Raw genomic sequence first — 18846 nt, 5'->3', positions numbered from 1 at the left:
AGTACCAGTGTGAAAGCGTGTGCTTATAAAATACTCGTTAGATGGCATGTGTCACCGAGCAGGATTGATGGGAACATACCAGCCAAGTGCTGGAGGGCTACGTCGGAGAGGGGCACAACTGAGCACCTACAGTGGTCTTGCAGGGTGTCAAAGGTATACTGAAAGGTAGTGCTATCATACATAAAAGATCTAACAAATGTAATCCTCCTATGAGACTAAAATACTAATATTGGGTGATGCAGACGAGGAAGGGGCATAACCTCACTACAGCCAGACTGATTATACAACTCCTGATGGCAGCCATGCTGACTTTTGGCATACTCTGGGAAATTACTGGCTGGCACCGTTGGAGCACGATGGGTAAGAATCTGGTCCACGATAGCAATGGAAAAAATAACTTTGAGCCTTTGTTCCTGATGAAGTCTGGTGTACCACCATTCAAACTGCACTCTCTGCCAAAATAGACCTGTTATGTAGCAAAATCATTACCAAGAAAGCCCTTCTAGCCACCAAATACACAACCGAGACGGCCTCTAATGAATTCATTCTGCCCTTGCCCACCACCTTGATACCCGAGTTACCCACTCTCCCCCGTTTCACCTTCCAATCTGTCACCCAGGAATCTGTCCTAAACACCATCCAGGCTCTCATAACCTCAAATTGCAAGGGGGATTCCTGCCCCGCCCACATCATAAAAGCCTGCGCACCTAGCCTTACCCCCATCATCACAGACTTTATCAACGCCTTCTTTAAGTCCTGCACAGTCCTCACCAGCAAGCTGGTTGGGGCACCACTCTCCTGAAAAAACATACACTGGACCCCACAGTACACACCAACTATAGACTTATTACAACTGTACCATTCCTGCTCAAAATCCTAGATCGCATTGCTTACCTCGAAGTGGTGCAACAATTCTTGGAGCAATATTCGCTCCTTGCTAGTAAACAATTAGGCTTTCAACCAAAACACAGCACCAAAACAGCTCTCCAAGACCTGAAACTGCAGCTTGAGACTCAGGTAACCCTCTTCCACTTTTCTACAGAGGCTGTCTCTTGGATTAAATCTGTCCTCAACGACAGGACCTCTACAGTGTTCATCAATAACCACTCAGCTAATACTCTACCTGTCCCCCCTGGGATCACACAAGGCTCATGTCTACACCCTGTGCTCTATAACACCTATACCAAACCACTCTTAGACATCCTGGATACTCTCTTGGCATAACCTATACCAACTTTGCGGATGAAACGCCAAGTCTCATCCCCTTCTCCGGGAACCACACCAATGACACTGATACCATCGACAAAGTGTTCTGCACTATCCAAAACTGGATGGCTACCCATAACTTATGTCTTAATGAGAAGACTTACTTATCGTTGGCTCACCACACCGCCTCAAAACACTTGACTATTCTTCCTTCCTCATTGATGGCTTTTCCATCCCTGCTCTTAAACATGACAAACACTTGGGGTTTACCATGACCAGGCACCTCAATGCCCTTGCCTCCTCTACTGCCCACACTGCCAAGCTCATCTCACTAAGCAGACAGTTCCTGACCCCCAATAACTGCCTGATCCTTGCCAGAGATATGATATTGAGTTAACTGTACTACTGCATCATACTCTGAAGGGCATGTCAGCATCTAATCTGGCCAAGTTACAGCTACTGTAAAATAAACTCCTGCGTGCAGCCCTGGGCCTCCACAGGTCTGACCACATCTCTGCTACTCGCCGTGAGGTCCACTCGCTGCCGATAAAAGCCAGAATTCACTTAAAAACCTTAATTATTGAACACTGGTGCATTCACAAAGAAGCACCCCAGTACTTGGACAACTGCATTGTAAGAAGACACCACTGTAGACCTCTCAGCTCCTCCGGACAACTTAACCGAGTGGTCCCTCGTTTTAAGCTCACCAGGGCTGCGGTATCAGCTTCAGCAGCTCAGACCCCTCCCTTTGGAGCTCACTTCCCTTTTACAACAGAAATGAACTCTGTTACACTGCCTTTAAGAAACTACTGAAAACCTGGCTATTTTACAGCTACGACTAATATCTAACAGTGTCAGAGAGACTTCTTCAGTATTCCCATCACCCTCATTGTCTAATGTTCTTATGATTTGTCTCCTATGGTACAAACACTGTGATACCCGTGGGTCTGGTCTTTACACAAATAATAATTTAAAAAAAAACGGATTCATATCAAGCTTTCTATAATGCATCGTTTGAAGTGATTGATTCCTTAAAATCTCAGGAGCACCAAACCCACAAACTGCTGCTGCAGCTCCCTAATGAGTTCACTTACTTCATACATGTGGCTACATTGACACACTTTGGGCAAATTAATTCAATGGGGTAAGTTTGGGGAGGGCTCTGAGCATGTATACAGTGAAGACAATATGTAAATAGATTGACGATGAATGGTTGTAAGTCTTGTTTGTTTATATTTCCCTTGGTAACGGCAAGCTTGGTTTTATAATGAATTATACTAACAAAAAAAGACAATAAATAAAGCTTGGAAAAAATGACAGCATTGTGCTCTAGATGTTTTACTATTGCGGTCTTAAATAGATATTACTTTATTGATATTTGTGAATTATATGCCCAATCCAGATTTTTTTTAACCATATTTTTATTGATTTTCATAGAGTACAACCGTTTTCTCCAATGACGACTCCTCCCCCCCTCCCTTCCATCCCGCCCTCTCCCCCAGACCCGTCAGGTGAGCAACATCAATACTTGCACAGTTCCTCCATTCCTATCAGCTAGTTACATTCGGAATTTCAGTTCTCAGCATCCCTTATAACATGTCCAGAATTCTAACATTGTGAGGGCACCATTGAATCATAAAGTCGCTCTGGAGATAGGTAAGAACACCGCCCCACTCAGTTCGGAAGGCGTCTTGATTACCTTGCAGTTTATAAGTCACCCATTCCATAGCTACAAACCTCCATACCTTCATGAGCCAGTCATATATTGTTGGTGGTTGTGGTTTCTTCCATTGTTGGGCTATTGCTAGCCAAGCAGCTATCACTAATTCCATGACTCCTCTTTGCTGAGTTTGAGAACTTCCTTTGTTTTAGATCCCACATGCCTAGGAGCCACATCCTTGGTGTTAGGTGCTCTACCCCCGGGACCATTTCATTGGCCTGTTCTATCACTTCTTGCCAAAACTGTGTGATCTTCGGGCAGCTCCACCACATGTGGTGCCAGTCCCCCGTTGCTGGACACCCAGGCCAGCAGGAGCTACTTACAGTGGGAAAAATGGCATGAAGTTTCGTTGGTGTGTAGTGCCATTGGAGTATTATTTTCTGCCACATTTCCCTCAGCTGGATGGAGCGGGTCAGTTTGTGGAGTTTGCTCCACAGATTCCGCCATTGGGGCCTCGATATTGTTTCCCCGAGCGTGGTTTCCCATTTCTTCATGCATTGCCATACTACTTCCTCCCCCTGTGAGTTCAGATGCGCGGACAGGTTGGCGATCTATTTCCGTGTTCCCGGATCAGTAGTCATAAACGTTTCAAAGTTTGTGAATTGCCTAGTAGCCGCATCCTTGATAGCGGGGAGTTGGAGCCGGTGTAGGAGTTGCGTATATTGGAAATGTTACGTAGGCTTGCATCCAAATTCCTGTATGCAGTCCTGGAATGACCTCACTTTCTGATCTTTATACATATCTTTGATTATAGTGCATCATGCCTCAGACCAGCTGTTAAAGGCCTGTGTATTTAGGCCGGGAGGGAAGTCCGGATTGCCAAACATAGGCGTGAATGGAGATGGAATTGTGGTTAAGGCTCCTCTTTTTAGTGCCCCATCCCAAGCCTCTAACACCACTCCCATCACTTCACTGATAGCCGTATTTGGATGTCTGTGTTTCTTATGCATCCACAACAGGTTGGACAAGGGGCCTCCCGCTACTGCGATGTCCTGGCATACCCACACGTGCTGGGGGGACTCGTCTACCCACTGCCTGATGACCCTTAATTGTGCTGCCTCGTAATATCTTTTGAAGTGTGGGAACGCCATTCCACCGTCTTGCCTGTGAGCTGTCATGGTCATCATTGCCACTCAGGGTTTCTTATTTTGCCATACAAATGCCATTATTGTCCTATTTAGCGCTTTGAAAGAAGGCTCTCGGGATCCGTACAGGGAGTGTTTGAAAATAGTACAACAGTTTCGGCAGGACAGCCATCTTCACTACCGTTTGTCTGCCCCACCATGATATGGTGAGTGGGTTCCATTTTGTCAGGTCTTGCTGCAGGCGGTGTAACAATTGTGGATAGGTGGCCCCGTATATTTGTTTGACTGACGGCGTTAGTTTAATCCCCAGATATGTGATGGTCTGATGAGCTATTTTCAGATGGGTTGCCTGTGCCATGTTGTTTACTAACTTGGGTTCTGCTGTTAAATTCAATATCTCGGATTTATTCCTATTTATTTTTAGGCCCGACTCCTTTCCAAACACTTCCAATTCGTGCAAGAGGGCTGGGATGGATTCTTCTGGTGCTGTCAGGGCGAAAAGCATGTCATCGGCGAATGCCATAATTTTATGCTCCACTCCTCCTACCTGTTGGGACTCCCTTATTCTGATAAGGATGGGCTCCAGGAACAAGGCATATAACAACAGGGACACCCCTGCTTTGTCCCTCTTGAGAGGGGGATCTGTGTGGAAAGAACACCATTTACTGCTACTCTCAACGAAGGGCATCTATAGTTAGCTTTCACCATATTCAGGAATCGGCTCCCAAATCCCATTTGTTGCATTGTGGAAAAAAGGCACGATCATTCAACTCTGTTGAACGCCTTTTCTGCGTCGACTGAGACCAGGATCGCCGGAGTCCCAGTGTGCTTGACCTTCTCTATGATATGACACGCTGGACGGGTATTGTCAGCAGTCTGTCTCCAGGGGACAAATCCCGACTGGTCCGTATCCACTAGGCATGGCAGCAGCTTGGACAATCTTTCTGCTAGAAAGTTTGTAAATAGTTTAGCGTCGAGGTTCATCAATGTGATCGGTCGATAGGATCCTGGGTGAAATGGGCCTTTCCCTGGGTTCGGAAACACCACCAGTTTGGCTTCGTTCATCGAATTGGTAGTCACCCCTGTCTTTCTGAAGCTATTGGGGGCCAACAGGTCCTGGAAAGTTTTGTAAAATGTATCAGTGTACCCGTCTGGGCCCAGCGCTTTATCTTTCGGCAGCTTTCTAATCGCTTGGACAACCTCCTCCAGTTGAATTTCCTTGTCCAGGAGCTCTATGTCCGCCTCCGGTATCTGGGGGAGAGTTATCCTGCTCAGCAACCTCTCCTGTGCTGTCTTTTCTGGGCTTTCTGATTTATATAGCGTTTGGTAGTATCTTGCCATTATGCCTCCCATTTCCTCATTTGTCGACTGCATTTGCCCGTTTTCATCCACCAACTGGACGATGGTCATCTTGCGTGTTTTGTCTTTAAGCTGTCTAGACAGCAGTCTATCCGCTTTGTTGGCGCGTATGTAGTATTTCTGCTTCACTTTCAGGAGCACCAGCTCTGCCTTCCTATTTTGTATCAGTGCGTGCTGTTTTTGAAGAAGTTTCAGTGTAGTCTAGTTGGGTGGGCCGTTAGCCCTGTTTGGGTGTCCTTAGGTTTCTCTTCTATGTCTTCTTCCCACTTTGTTCGTTGCTTGTCCTTAATTGCTTTCAATGCTATCAACCCCCCTTAATACCGCCTTAAAGGCGTCCCACAACATGGCTTTCCCCGTCTCACCTGTATCGTTCTCCGCAAAATATAGCTCAATTTCTTTTCTGACTTTGTCCACCATTACGCAATCTTGCAGGATGTCTCTCGGGAATTTCCACGCCCACAATTTTCTCTTCTGGTTCCTAACTTTCAACGTCACTACAATGGGGGCGTGATCAGATAATGAAATCGGGCCCACATTGATGTCTTCTATTTCCCCCAACAGACTTGTGGAGCACCAGACGTAGTCTATTCTTGATTGCGAATTGTGGACATGAGAATAACGAGTGAATCCTTGTGCCGCCCCCCTCTTGGAGCACCAGATATCATGCAGTGCCAATGCATCTATCATTGACCTCAAAGTTTTGGAAGGGGAACATGCATACGATCTTGCCCCTGGGGTCCTGTCCTGCGACGGGTTCCACGCCATATTCAGGTCACCCCCCATTATGATTTTGCCTTCCGCTAAGTTTTCCAATGCCACAAGGGATTCCCTTAGGAAGCTGTCTTGGCCTGTGTTGGGCGCGCAAACAGACGCCAGCGTTAACTTTAAGCCTTCATTTTGAACGTTCAAAAACAGGTAGCGCCCTTCTTGATCCGCTAGGGCATTGTGGACCTTCGCCCCAAGACAGTCCTGCAAAGCTATAAGGACCCCGGCTCTTTTTTCTCCCGAGTTCGCTTGGTAGACCTGACCTGTGACGCGCCTCTGATCCTAATCTTGGCTTTGTCTTTTTTCCGAATGTGCTTTTCTTGGTATAATAGAATCTTTGCACCTTCTCTCTATGCTTGCCTCTCCAGCTTTTTCCGTTTGATTGGGGTGTTCATCCCCCAACATTCTGCATTAGGATCTTGATCCCTCTTATTTTGGTTACGTCCATTTACAGACCTTTGTTTTAGCTCCTGCACATAGGAATTCGGGCTACTTTTTCACCAATTTGCTACCCTCCAGGTCATTTCCCCTTCTGTCTCCCCTTGTATTCCCTCTTCCCCCTTTCCCACCTGAGTGGGAGCCTGGCAACTAATCGCATCGGAGCGTATCGCCCCTTGGTCCATGCCCCCTTCATAACTCAGGTAATGAGCATGGGGATTCCTAAACCCCACTCTAACTCTCTCCATGAGTTAACTTCCACCCCGCCCAGGCCTTCGCTCTGTGGTTGCTATCCGGTTGTTCTCTACCGCTTGATTCTTCCTCATGTCCTTCAGATTATGATGTCTTCCCGCGACTCTGGGCCTTTGATGCTCCCCAGAATTGCCGCAGGGCAGCTATACTTATTGTTTCTTCCTTCCCTTATTTTTTCCCTTTCGGCGGTCATGCAGTCATTCTGGGTCTTTGGCCCTGTTCATTTCTCCTTCGTTCTTCGTGGCTCCTCCCCACGCTCCCGTGATATGCCCAGGAGCTGTTCCCCCCCTTCACAGGTAGTAATTCTTCATTGTACCTCCTCCCAAGTAAACAATAGTCCAAACGGGAAGGTCCATTTATATTTAACTTGCTTAGCGATAAGATGTTGCACCACTGAACCCATTAGCCTCCTTTTCAAGAGCGTCACTTGCGCCAGGTCTTGATTTAACTGGACTTCATGTCCATTGACTGCTGTTCTAGCATTGGATCTTGCACTTCCCAGTATTTGCTCCTTTTGAGTATAATTCGACATAGCCACCAATACATCTCTGGGCCTCGTCCCGGCTTCTGGTAGGCGTTTTGGACCCACCCTGTGGATTCGGTCTATTCCCACTTGGGGTTCGGTGTCCACGCCCAAAACATCTGCGAAGAGCTGTGTGACTGGTGCAAGTTCTTTATTCGTATGTTCGACCGTCGAGATCTATTTTCAAGATATTCACATTGAAGCTCGAGGCTAGTCGTCGCCCTGGCCAGCTGCTCCAAAGTCTCGTCTGATTTTTTGGCTTCTTCTTCCATCCGCTGGACTGCCCTTTCCAGTGTATCCGTTCTTCAACCTTCGCCAGATCCACCTTCACCTCATGCAGCGATTGCTACATATCCTCTCTTAGCGTGTGGAAATGTTCTTGTATGGAAATTAGAAACTGATCTTGGAGCTCTTTGAAGCAGGATTGTATATCCTTCTTGGTCATGACGTCGTCCCCCATCTCTTGCCCCCTAACTTCTTGCGGATCTTCTTTTTCTCTACTTGGGGTGCCTGCTTCCTCGGCGCCCCACAGTTGCTTCAGGCTTTCGTGTTCTTTCCTTTGGGAGGGGGGGAGGGAGATTGGGTCAGACTTGACAGTCTCGCTCTCGTCTTGGACATTGATGCTGCATCAAATTTCTTATTTTGGTCAAGATGGGTGCGTGCTCACCGCCCCGCCCCCCAGAGTCTGTTTATAGGGTTCTCCAATTGCTCTGCGGTGTGCCCCTCATGCGTTGCTCGTGTCATGTGGGATTCCGCAGGTCTGGCTATCTGTTCGCTGCCTTAAGTGAGAAGGCTCCCTTAGCCTTACTGCCACATTCTCTACCTTCTTTCCACTGCCTGTGGCGCTTAGCATTCTGTTGATGGGGGAGGGGGCGCACCACCTTACTTGCACCCCTGACACTCCTGAGTTCAAATGGCGTTCCTATCGCCGGTGCACAGCGTGGGGTGGGGTTCAATTGGGCCCCCGGTGGTATACTCGTCCGTTATTCTCTCCTCCCCTCCAGGCCCCCACTACCCCAGATGGCTAGTGAGTAATCTGCCCTTCGTGTACCCAGGGGGGGCAAAGAGGGCAAAGAGGGCACACTTTGGAGCTGACGGGCGTGCTGAGATGCTTTTAATGGGCGCGTTCCTTAGTGCTCTAACTCTCTCCACCAGTAGCTGTTAGAGGTTGTGGCTGTGCTGAGCAGGCAACAGGATGTGCAGTTGCCAGGTTCTGTTAGAAGCCCGTGCTTGATGGGTTCGCTTTCCCTTGCTATTGCCACATTGCTACGGGTAGGGCCAGTGGGATACAGGAAGGTGACTGCTTGCTGTTAGGACCACGGACCTTGCTTCTGCTGCTCGTTTATTGTTGTGGGGGGGCCTCTTCAACTCGCCCCCCGAAACGGAGCTGAACCCACTCCAGCCGCTCCAAACCTCTTGCGAGCCCGCCGGGAGGCGCCTCTCCATGGCTCTGCCGCAGCCCGCCCCTGGGGGAAGACGCCTCTGGTTCCCACTGACGAGAGGGGGAGGAGCCGCTCCGCCGGCACCCGTCTCTGCACCGTTAGAGCACGCAGCCCCGGTCCACCGGGGGGGTGCCTCCCCTCTTGCTGCAGCTCTTCTTGGTCCCCCAATGCGATGGTCACTCCTTGCCTGCTCTGGAGGGCTGCACCGCACGAGCCCCTAGCAATGAGGCCCATGCCATTGCTCTCTGCTGGTCTGCCTCAGCTGCTCCGCACTCCGGAGTCTCTGCTAGCAGCCCGCCATCAGGAGGAGTGTGTTCTTTCCTTTAGACACATGAGGATTGCTTCTCTCTTCTTTTTCGGCAACCGAATAATGCCCTTTGATGTGCTTTATGTTTCGTCCCGGCTGGGAGAGACCTCACGCGCGTCCTCTCCTGCCGGCCGCCATCTTGGGAGTACCAATCCGGATTCGTATGCAAAACCTTTGTAAATTACTTTTAGTGGCGTGACAACCATTTATCATGCTTCACAGTAAAAGAAAAGCAAGATGCAATTTTTTAATAAATCTAGTTAATTAAAAACCACCATGTAAAAAACCCAGAAAAAGCAGCCACTCTCTCCCCCATCTACCCGGGTATCTGGGGCAATGTGATTTGTGAGTGCAAATGCATGGTACTGGAGGCAAGCAAGGCCTGGCATGGAGGAGGAATCCTGACTAACTCTTGAGGCCACACAGCTCACTTGTCTGTGACACTGCACAAGGTATATACAACAGATTGATGTCGGCCGGAATGATACGAGGTCCATGTGGCCAGCCTAAATGCACATTCGGTGGCTGTGTTCTTCATTCGGACAAATTCAATAGCTGACCTTTAAACGCAAGCATTGTAAAAATAGAGACTGTAAGTTAGCATATGTTATTGGGATGTATATTGTACACTGCAGCTATTGTCATGGTCACCAGGTACTCTGGCAGATCTGAAAAAGAAGGGTGCCAGTTAAGTTAGTGCAAAGGAACAAGGCAACTTTGCTGTTGCAAGGGTGGTTGTAGACCAGATGCACCCTGAACTCTGCATGCAGGACTGTTTTTGTGTGTTCTATGTCTAGACGGTTTATTCTTTGTCCAGAATGAAGCCGCAGGTGCCAGGACATATTGCCCCATGCTGTGGTTTGTAAATTGGTTACAGATTTGTCGAGTTTGCTGTTTGGAGGGCTGAAAAACCCTCCCGATTGTCGTGGGACAAGCCAGAAATCCCCCACACTTTAAGGTGTTTGTTTACTTGGTAAATCTTGTTTCCTTTTAAATTTTATATGGCTAACCCCAAGTATTTATTGTTGAATTATGGGTGACTAAATACATTTGTAATAACAGTGGTCATGCCATGAGTGTGTTCTCCGCTGATTATTTTGCACAGACGCCATCATTTAACAGTTCAGTTTGTCATGCATATGTCTTGTGCTGCATACTTAAAGATTTAATAAAACCACAAAGATGACAATGACAACATGTAATTGTGCTGGATCATCTTGCACTTAGTTCAGTACCTTGAGGATACAACGGCTTGTTGGGCCGATAGCCTGCATTTCCCTGCTGCATGTAGTTCTGAGGCAAGTTGTAAGGCCACGAAGCTTGGAGAAGAGGACAATGGCCATGTGGTCCATGTTCCCAAGGAACAGAAGGGGGGTTCACTTTGCCAAATAGTCCTTGGAAGGTAGGATCTATTTTTAAATTCGAAACAAAAAGTACATTGGAACGTTTTCACAGAAAGTGAACGATGACAACCACATTACACTGTATTGATTACATATGAATGCAAAGATGGAACATGTTAAATTTGTCTTAATTTAAACTTAAGTGTATTTTAATTTCTTAAACTAAATACGTTCCTTCAATTAAGCCTGGCAGGTTCTGCTCTCTTAGGCAGTTAATACGAATGAGAAGAGTAAAACATCTTATGGCAAGAAGCCCTGAACATTGCCATTTAACATAACCAAGCCCTCTGATGTAGCATTATTCCTCCATGTATGTGTGTGTTTAGATACAGTTTTAACTGACATTCTATGGTGCTAATTTTCGGTCTCATGGTAATTCCGCAGCGCCTCTCAGCCTGCTGTCAAGGCCCATGAAAAAGATTGCCCCCTACCTTCGTTTTTCTAAGCAGTGCTCTACATCTTAAAGTGGGTAAACTCTGTAAGATTCTGCAATATTTTCATTGACATTAAAATCTATGCCAGGGCAAATACTGAAGCATTTGTGTAGCAGAGAAAAACAAAAGGTGACAGAAATAATTTTCTCCTCCACCCCTCTTCTTTGTTATGCAAAAAATGAAACTGAGTGTAACGTGCTTGGAAGGTGGTTGAGCCATACCTAAGGCTTTTACAGCTCCCATTCACATTACAAGACCAACGACCACGACTCCCTCTGCTTTTTTTCACTAGAAGTTCATGGAAGGAGAATATGTCAGTGGACTAGACGATTAGGAAAAGGGGTTTCAACTTCACTTTACTGCTTCTTTTTCCACTAAAATATTGGCTCTTAAACAAGCCTTTTTGTTCTTGTAAGGCTCTGACCTGAATGGGTATATGTACAATATGTACTAATAAATCTTTTAATTACATACTCTTCTTTATATTTAATTTGTTACCCAAAAACTGTTTCACTGCATTCCAAATATTAGAAAGAAAAAGGTCATTTTCCAACACTTATTAGATGCACTCCCTCTTTTCTAAAAATATTCACTACACCATGCTGTACAGTCTCATTTTCAAAAGATGCCATTCCTACATCTCACAAGAATGCACATACAGCTTTATTGACATTGCACCTTGCTTTTTCAATTTGTAGAGAAAACAAGTTTGATCTTTTCCACATTTGTCTTTCAATAATCAGTGAAAAAATAAACATATTCCAGTAAAATATGCAAACGATTGCCCCCACAATGTACTGCAATCATTTCTGGATGTTTCAAATGCACCATATCTTCACACACGGGTAATAGTTGGCTCCATTTCATTTCAAAAACTCCATGCCATACCACCTCCACCTTTTCTAATCCAAGATTATCAACGTTGCCAAACTGATCTGCTTACATCTGCATCCAATGAACCCACAAATTCAAACAAGAAATAAAGCATTTGCTACCCTGTCCTCCCCTCTGCAGTTGAACTCCTCCTTCACAAAGAGAAAGCCTGGTTGACTGAGCCTCCCGGACGTCCCCAGACATCTGTGATATCCGCGATACCCGTGATATCCGTGGCCTCGGCAGTTCTCTTTCCATGCAGGAAATGATGAAAGGGCCCGGATGGCATGTGCGATCCGTCCGTGAACAGTTACGGATCTCCACAGACATCGAAACAAAGGGCAGCCCTTCTTCCATTTATTTCTGCAATACTCCCTGATTGCCTATATTCACACACTCACTCACCCATCCACGAACCCTTCACGTCCCAAAACTTTACATCTAACCCGTCACCATAGTTCAACAGTTTAGATGTATCTTTAAAAACTGAGATTACATTTGTGCTATGATTCAGAGCCTCCTCTATCACAAACTACGGTGCAAACATTTACAGATTTCTATTTGCAGATTCAACAATATCTACATTCCACAATCTACATCTAAGGAGACATAGTATTCTTTCATTTTCAGAAGTAATTTTTTGTACTGCCTTTTGTAAAAATAGAACTTAAAGTAATGTCCTATGCGGCAAAACATACTTTAATGCAGTACCAATGAGTGCTTTTAAAACAATTTCTCCAGACATAGGGGCTGATTCATGGAATTTGTGCACCGAAAAATGGGGATTTGTGCGCCCTTCTGCCCGCAAATCCCCATTTGTTAAACAGGGATTTGCGGGCAGAATGGCGCACAAATCCCTGTTTTTCGGCGCTCAAATTCCATGAATCAGCCCCAGTGACTCACAAATGCTACTACTTATAACACTCCACAATTCCATAGTTGCCAACATGCCTCATGCCAATCTGTAAATCCTTATTCAAAACAGTTAATTTTCTCTGTCCATTTTAGAACACGTACTTCTGTATGTAACCAACTATGAAATTCAATTATATAAACAACCTACATTAGAACACATATTGCCACCTTTGCTTCATCAAGCATTAGCAATGCCAACAGTTTTGATTTTTGTGTACACATGGAAAACCCACTTGTCAAACACTGCCATACTGGTATTAATGGTATCTCCCAAAAAGCCTGAGGAAAAAAAGAAGACAATGGGAGATTTGGCCGAATTTCGGCCATTGAAAAATTCCTAACGGCCGCAAAGTTCGGACCAATCCCCCATTCAGTGGCAGAGGTGTGCCCCGCACCCTTGTTCACTATATTTTGAGTGGGAGTTGCGGGGGTGTCCCCTGCAGCTGGTACCAAAAAAGTTGAAAAAAAAGGAAAGCACCCTGTGGCGCTGATTCCCGTTCATGGAGGTGAAAGGGAACAGGCGTTGCAGGGCCACAGCGAGTCGGTGGCACACAGCGAAGTGTGCCGCCACAAGGTAAGTTGGGGGCTGGGGGTGTGGGTGGGTGGAGTTGGAAGCCTGTGGCTGAAATTCTCTGGGGAGAGAAGACCAAAAGTTATTTTCGGAAAAATTCCTTTCAGCCTTTTCTCCCTCGTGCATTTCAGCCACGGCCTTCCAACCCCAATCCGTATTAACTGGCACTTGATGGTGCGGTGCACAATGGTGCAAGTACATGGCCATCTGATAACAGTGCCTAGAAAATGGCAAATGCTTATACATAAGCCAAAAATGTTGCCTTTATCAATGCTTGTTTTTAACAGCACTTCAGTAAATGTCACACAGTTCTTATACATTGACTCTACAGCACTCCTGCTTTACAGCACCAATTAAGATATTGTGCCTCATTACACGGTAGGCGGACAAGCACCTTGGTCCATGCCGGTAAAATACCGGCACCGCCTTGGTGGAAAGGGGAATTACCGCCCTATTCCAAGGTTGGCGGGGCGGTAATTCCCCCTTTCCCCATTGCCCTTCCCCATTCCCATTTTTGCCCCATAGGTTTCTATGGGAATGGGGAAGGCGCTAATTACGGTGCCGCAAATTGCGGTACCGTAATTAGCACCCTGGTCCCCTAGCGGGTTGGTTTTTAACGCCTGCTAAACAGCAGGCGTTAAAGTACCTACCCGCAAAGGGACCTCGTAGTAAGGCGGTAAGGGTTTACCGGTACCGGTGCCCTTACTGGTACCGGTAAACCCTTACCGCCGTCCGTGTAATGAGGCACATTAACTCTCACAAAACTGCTCTACAAAACACTACCAGCCACTTCACAGGAAACCTTGAAGGTAATGTTTAATTAAAGCAAGCTGAACGAGTTCCTATGAGGATGTGTCTTAGGCAGGGAGGGGCAGGAACAGTGTGGGAAAGCGTATAATGATTACCATGGTCATACATAGTCAATGGGTGAGCAAATAACCAAACAACACGTAGAAGCTGGGTGTCCCTCCTCGTATACCATTTCTCTATATGTGTACTCTAATGCAACAGTTTTAGCTTATAGGTGGCTCAGCCCAACTAAAAATAATCTTCCTTCTCTGAAAGCTACACCACCCCTTCCTATGCCACTATATTATACATCCTTCCCTTTAACATATTTGACTGCATGAGCCATCCCACAACTTTATTGAGTGTTTTTATAATGACTTCTGCTTCAATAATAAATGCCATGCCCTACTATTTATACCAGTGCACAATTATCACATGTGCCAACTACCTTTCATTTCCATTTACTAGAGAAAAAAAGAAAACTACAGAAGAAAGAAAACTCTGGTTTAATAATGTGCATGTATGTCTTAACAATTGTAATAACATAACTAGACTGTGTCCTATCTGGGAAAATCCGAGGAAGTTGTCCCTTCTCCCATAGAGGACACTAGGGCAGTACATCCACAGTGCAGTGCTTCTCCTGCTAGTAACACACAAGGTAAAGATTTGTATTTTTATTTTGTTAAACCTTTATTTATAAACAAATTAACATTATATAGCACATTACATACTGTTATATATGAGTCCTGACCCTGTATGCATGTCTTGGTGAATGGTGATGTCAGTATGGAATGTTAGCATGGAACCCTGTGTGCCTGAGTAGAATGTGTGTGGGTTTGTGGCAGTTGATCAAGATGTAGCCTGGGTGGTGGGAGCCAGTGGGCTCTCCACAAGATCTCTCGATGATTACCTGATGTAACTGGATTACCATGATGTGGTCAAGAAGCAATAAACCTGTGAACTATACTACTGAGCAAGCATGTTATTAGGAAGCCTACAGCATAACATTGCCGACGAGGACTGGTCCCAGATATGGACCCATGGAGAAACTAAGCAGAGAAGCTGAGAAACAGGTACAATCATCATAGAATGAGAAATGAGAGTGACTGCTGCGGGGGTGCAGTTATGAAGCTGATAACTGAAGTGAGGAAGAGGGAGACCCACTGCCCCCCATCAGATTGGTCCCACCACCCAGAGAGTCGTTAAGTTGCTGGAGTAAAATTTATGGAGAACTGGATAAGCAGAATGGTCCAGCAGTGTGAAAATGCAGTGTTCCCCTGCACCCAGTAAGGATATGGCACCGAGTTTCCCCAAGTAAGTTGCCTTCTGAGAGTGGCATAAGTGGAGCATCCTGGAGCAGTTGGAGAACCTGCAACGGTTAAGCTGTGTTTACACAGTGCAACTCTGTCCTGTGAGGTGTGGGATGTGGTTACTTGGAGCTGCGGGGTGCCGCAGTAAGGTGTCAGAGCGGAGCATATGATGTTTAAGGGCAGAAACGTATGAGGGATGGCAGCCCAACGGTTGCGGTGGTTGGAGGCTGAAGGTTCCTCCCTCCGCTGCATCCTGAGCCACTATGGTGACGTCAGTGCGTTGCTGGAGGGGTTGGCGAGGACAGAAGCTTTGCATTGTACATCTTCCTTAATGAGCAGGAGCACGTTACCCCGAGTAACAGACTTTGGAAAATGCAGGCTGCGTAGTCCTTTGAGTAAAGGACCAAGTCCGTGGAGGCGGCGTAACAACCAATTGGTCAACTTCACTCATTCTCCGGTTAAGAATAATACCTACCCCTCCTCTCTTGGAAGGCCCTGAGGCTCAGAAAACCTGCCCAACATGGGCTCCTGGGATGCGTCTTTCCTTCCCCGAACCATCCGCGTCTCTTGCACTAGTAGCACATCAAGGTCACAATTCCGCATCTCCCTACCCAGCAATGAACGTTTGGTGAGTGAGTTCAGGCCCTTAACATTCAAGGTTCCCATCGCGAGTACCTCAGCCCGGCCCCCCTTCTCAAAGTGTACCATCTGGGAACATGAACTCCCTTCCCAACCACTAGACCTCACTTAGCACAGAATTCTCCATGCTTACTCTTGTATTGCCTTTCCTTTCCATAGGGAAATGGGTATGTTTCTCTGCATCTTCTCACCTCCCTCCAAACACTAGATCCACAGCCGATTCCACACTTACTCTGGCATTGCCGGGTGGATCTGCACACCACTCCCTCCAGCCCACAGCTTCAGGATGCCATCTGTTAGGAAAGATTTCCATTTCATGTGTACTTTTCCCTCCAGTTTTGTACCCCCAAACGTTTTGCTGTTGTTTAACACCATCGTCTGACTTTGCCAGTGGAGCACAGCCTTCAGCTGCACTCCCCTGGGCTTTTCGCTCACTTTATTATGAGGAAACTGACATGCCCTTAACGACAGTCAGTATTGGGAGACTTAGTTTCCCTTAGTCCTAATCAATGTTGCAACTTTTCTGCAACATGTTGCAAGTGCACAAATTACCTTACAGTACATTGCACGTGGTTCTTCCTGTAATTCCTAAAGGCCCTAGACACCCTCGAAGGATTTTTTTGAGAAGTGCAGATGTGCCTTGGACAGGGCTGGTGGCAGCTTATCTTTTCATTTATTTTTAACCCTTTCCTGACATGCAAACCGCGTTTACCACGTTTGGCACAGAAAGGTGGCCTGGCTCCAAACTGGTCATGCCACGAGGTTCTTTGTCCTGTCCTTTGGCCATCTTGCTCCTTCCCCAGGTCGATCAGACCCGGGTCAGTCCTTATTTGGACATGCATTCTCCCGCGAAACGCCAAGCTTTTGCAGGCTTCTGCATGTCTTGTGTGTGTGCCCCCAGGATGTGGGCTGGACTGTCTAGTAGCAAACCACATCCTGGGTGCCAGAGAGTCTGGTGTGCTTTGAATGACTGGGACCACAGTGGTCTGTGATTGGTCCACGTATGGTGTGTCTGTATGTGAGCAGATCTCCCATTGGGTCCTCTTCGTTTTGGCGCAAAGGAGATTCTGGATAAGAGAAGGCTACAAACACCCATACCAGGTCGATCTCTGGAATTCTCACTGAACTAAGGATAGGATCCAAGTATCCTGAAACCAAGAAGCCGAGTCGAGGAACCACTGGTGATCTGCTGGAAGGTTTGGCACCCTGAGCCCGCTGTTGTCTCGCTGGACCCCTCAGCATCTGATCGAACTAGAAGGTCTGGAAAGGCGCTTCGACCCATTGGAATAGTGGAACTAACTATTCTCGGCACCTTCATCAAACCCTGCAAGTAAGCCTTTTTGGAAGTGTCCTTGGGCCAACCAGTGGGCTGACCAGCTTGCGCAGGACCTTTGCTCTGACACCGCCACTGTTTCAAGGAGACCCTTGAAACTTGGAACATCGCAAGCTCTGTGTTCACGGCACTCTCACACCGAATTTCGTACACTTGGCGTTCTCAGGTCTGAAGTAAAGAGAGAGCGCCCGAACCGGAGTACATGCAGTTACCGTGTCACTCTGTGCCCTTAAGCCTGCTGCAGTGAAACTGGCCTGATCCATCCACCAGGAGCAGCGAAATCGCCACTATCCCATTTCGGAATCATCTATATAACATTGCAGCCGAAAGCAGCAGAGCCGCACAATTGCCGCATTTGAACCTGCAACCGAAGTGGACTCGACTGCCGAAGTTTGGTCCGGAGTGCGCCAGGGGTCGATGAGTAATTGCAACCCTTACCGGTGGCCCCTAGCGCATCCATCCATTTTTATGCACAAGTGGCCCCCAAGGGTCCCTCTCCTTTCCACAGATAGCCTGTGTTATCAAACTATTCCCAACTCCTAGAACCTGCTCTACCCTCTCGGGGAGCCACTCCATGAATAGTGGGAACTTATTCTGCCTTACCTCACCCACCTTGCTGAGCTGCTACAGACCCTACAAGAGACCCTGTTTTTGCCCAGCTGCACTACCGCGTGCGCCAGCATTGCAAGTACATTTGAGCAATAGGCTCCCCTCTTCTTAGGGACTGGACTGCCTTTCAGTTAGGATTGTGATTACTGCAGAACTGCCTAAAGATAATTTGCACTGCTGTTTCCTTCCCTTGCAGGTTGTGGACCCATTCTGTGCATTTAACCCTTTAGGCCACTTGGTCTTGTATATATGTATTTTAGTAGAATTGTGTTGGTTTAAAAGTGTTACTATTGTTTATTACTGTGTGTTGAACTTCGAAGGCCTTGAATAAATGTACTTATATTTTTAATATAGATACACCGGTCTGGAGTGATTTGTAGTGTGCTTTACTCTGTGTGCTCATTGAGGTCTTTCCATCACCTTCACCCCTCCTGAGACCTAGTTTTGACCGCTGCCAATGCTACCTTGATTGGTCTGGCTTGTCCAGAAGGTTACCCTGTTCCATGAAACTAGGCTGGCCTTTTGAACCTCTGCCCACCAGGTCAGAGTTCAGAAATCCATCTGAACACCATCCCTGTCCATAGTCAAGTGCCACACCTTGCCAACTCTCCTTCCTGCACTCCTGTATGGTGTCAGCCCCCCAGGCCTCTGCTCAAAAGTCCGGTTGACCCTAGTTGTTTGTGAATTCCCCTCACTCTCACTCACCTGTGGAAGGTTGAGATTTCAGAACTTAGATCTACATTCACCCGAAATCAACAGGTTAGTTTGAATTTACCATGTTCTGAGCAAGTCCCCTTTGGTTACTGCTATACTTTCATACCAACCAACACATTCGATCTCTAATACATGTTCCCTCTTGTTTCATTTTTTCTT

At 46.8% G+C, this 18846-nt stretch overlaps 1 protein-coding gene across 6 annotated transcripts in view; it reads right to left on the bottom strand.

Annotated features, from left to right (window-relative positions):
* Positions 1 to 18846, bottom strand: part of TUT4 (terminal uridylyl transferase 4) — a 2154442-nt gene that overhangs the window by 53232 nt on the left and 2082364 nt on the right. For 3 of the 6 annotated variants that reach the window (XM_069642184.1, XM_069642185.1, XM_069642187.1), the window contains exon 30: positions 10333 to 10506. The exons of 2 other annotated variants lie outside the window; for them this stretch is intronic. In XM_069642184.1, the coding sequence (XP_069498285.1) occupies positions 10333 to 10506 (174 nt within the window). Of the gene's footprint in view, positions 1 to 10332; positions 10507 to 18846 lie in introns of those variants that run through there. One more of the 6 variants, XM_069642188.1, reaches the window with a different exon arrangement.

The sequence above is a fragment of the Ambystoma mexicanum genome, chromosome 1q, assembly GCF_040938575.1.
Source record: "Ambystoma mexicanum isolate Mex_15411 chromosome 1q, UKY_AmexF1_1, whole genome shotgun sequence".
Taxonomy (NCBI): domain Eukaryota; kingdom Metazoa; phylum Chordata; class Amphibia; order Caudata; family Ambystomatidae; genus Ambystoma; species Ambystoma mexicanum.
This window is presented reverse-complemented; position numbering and strand designations above follow the sequence as displayed.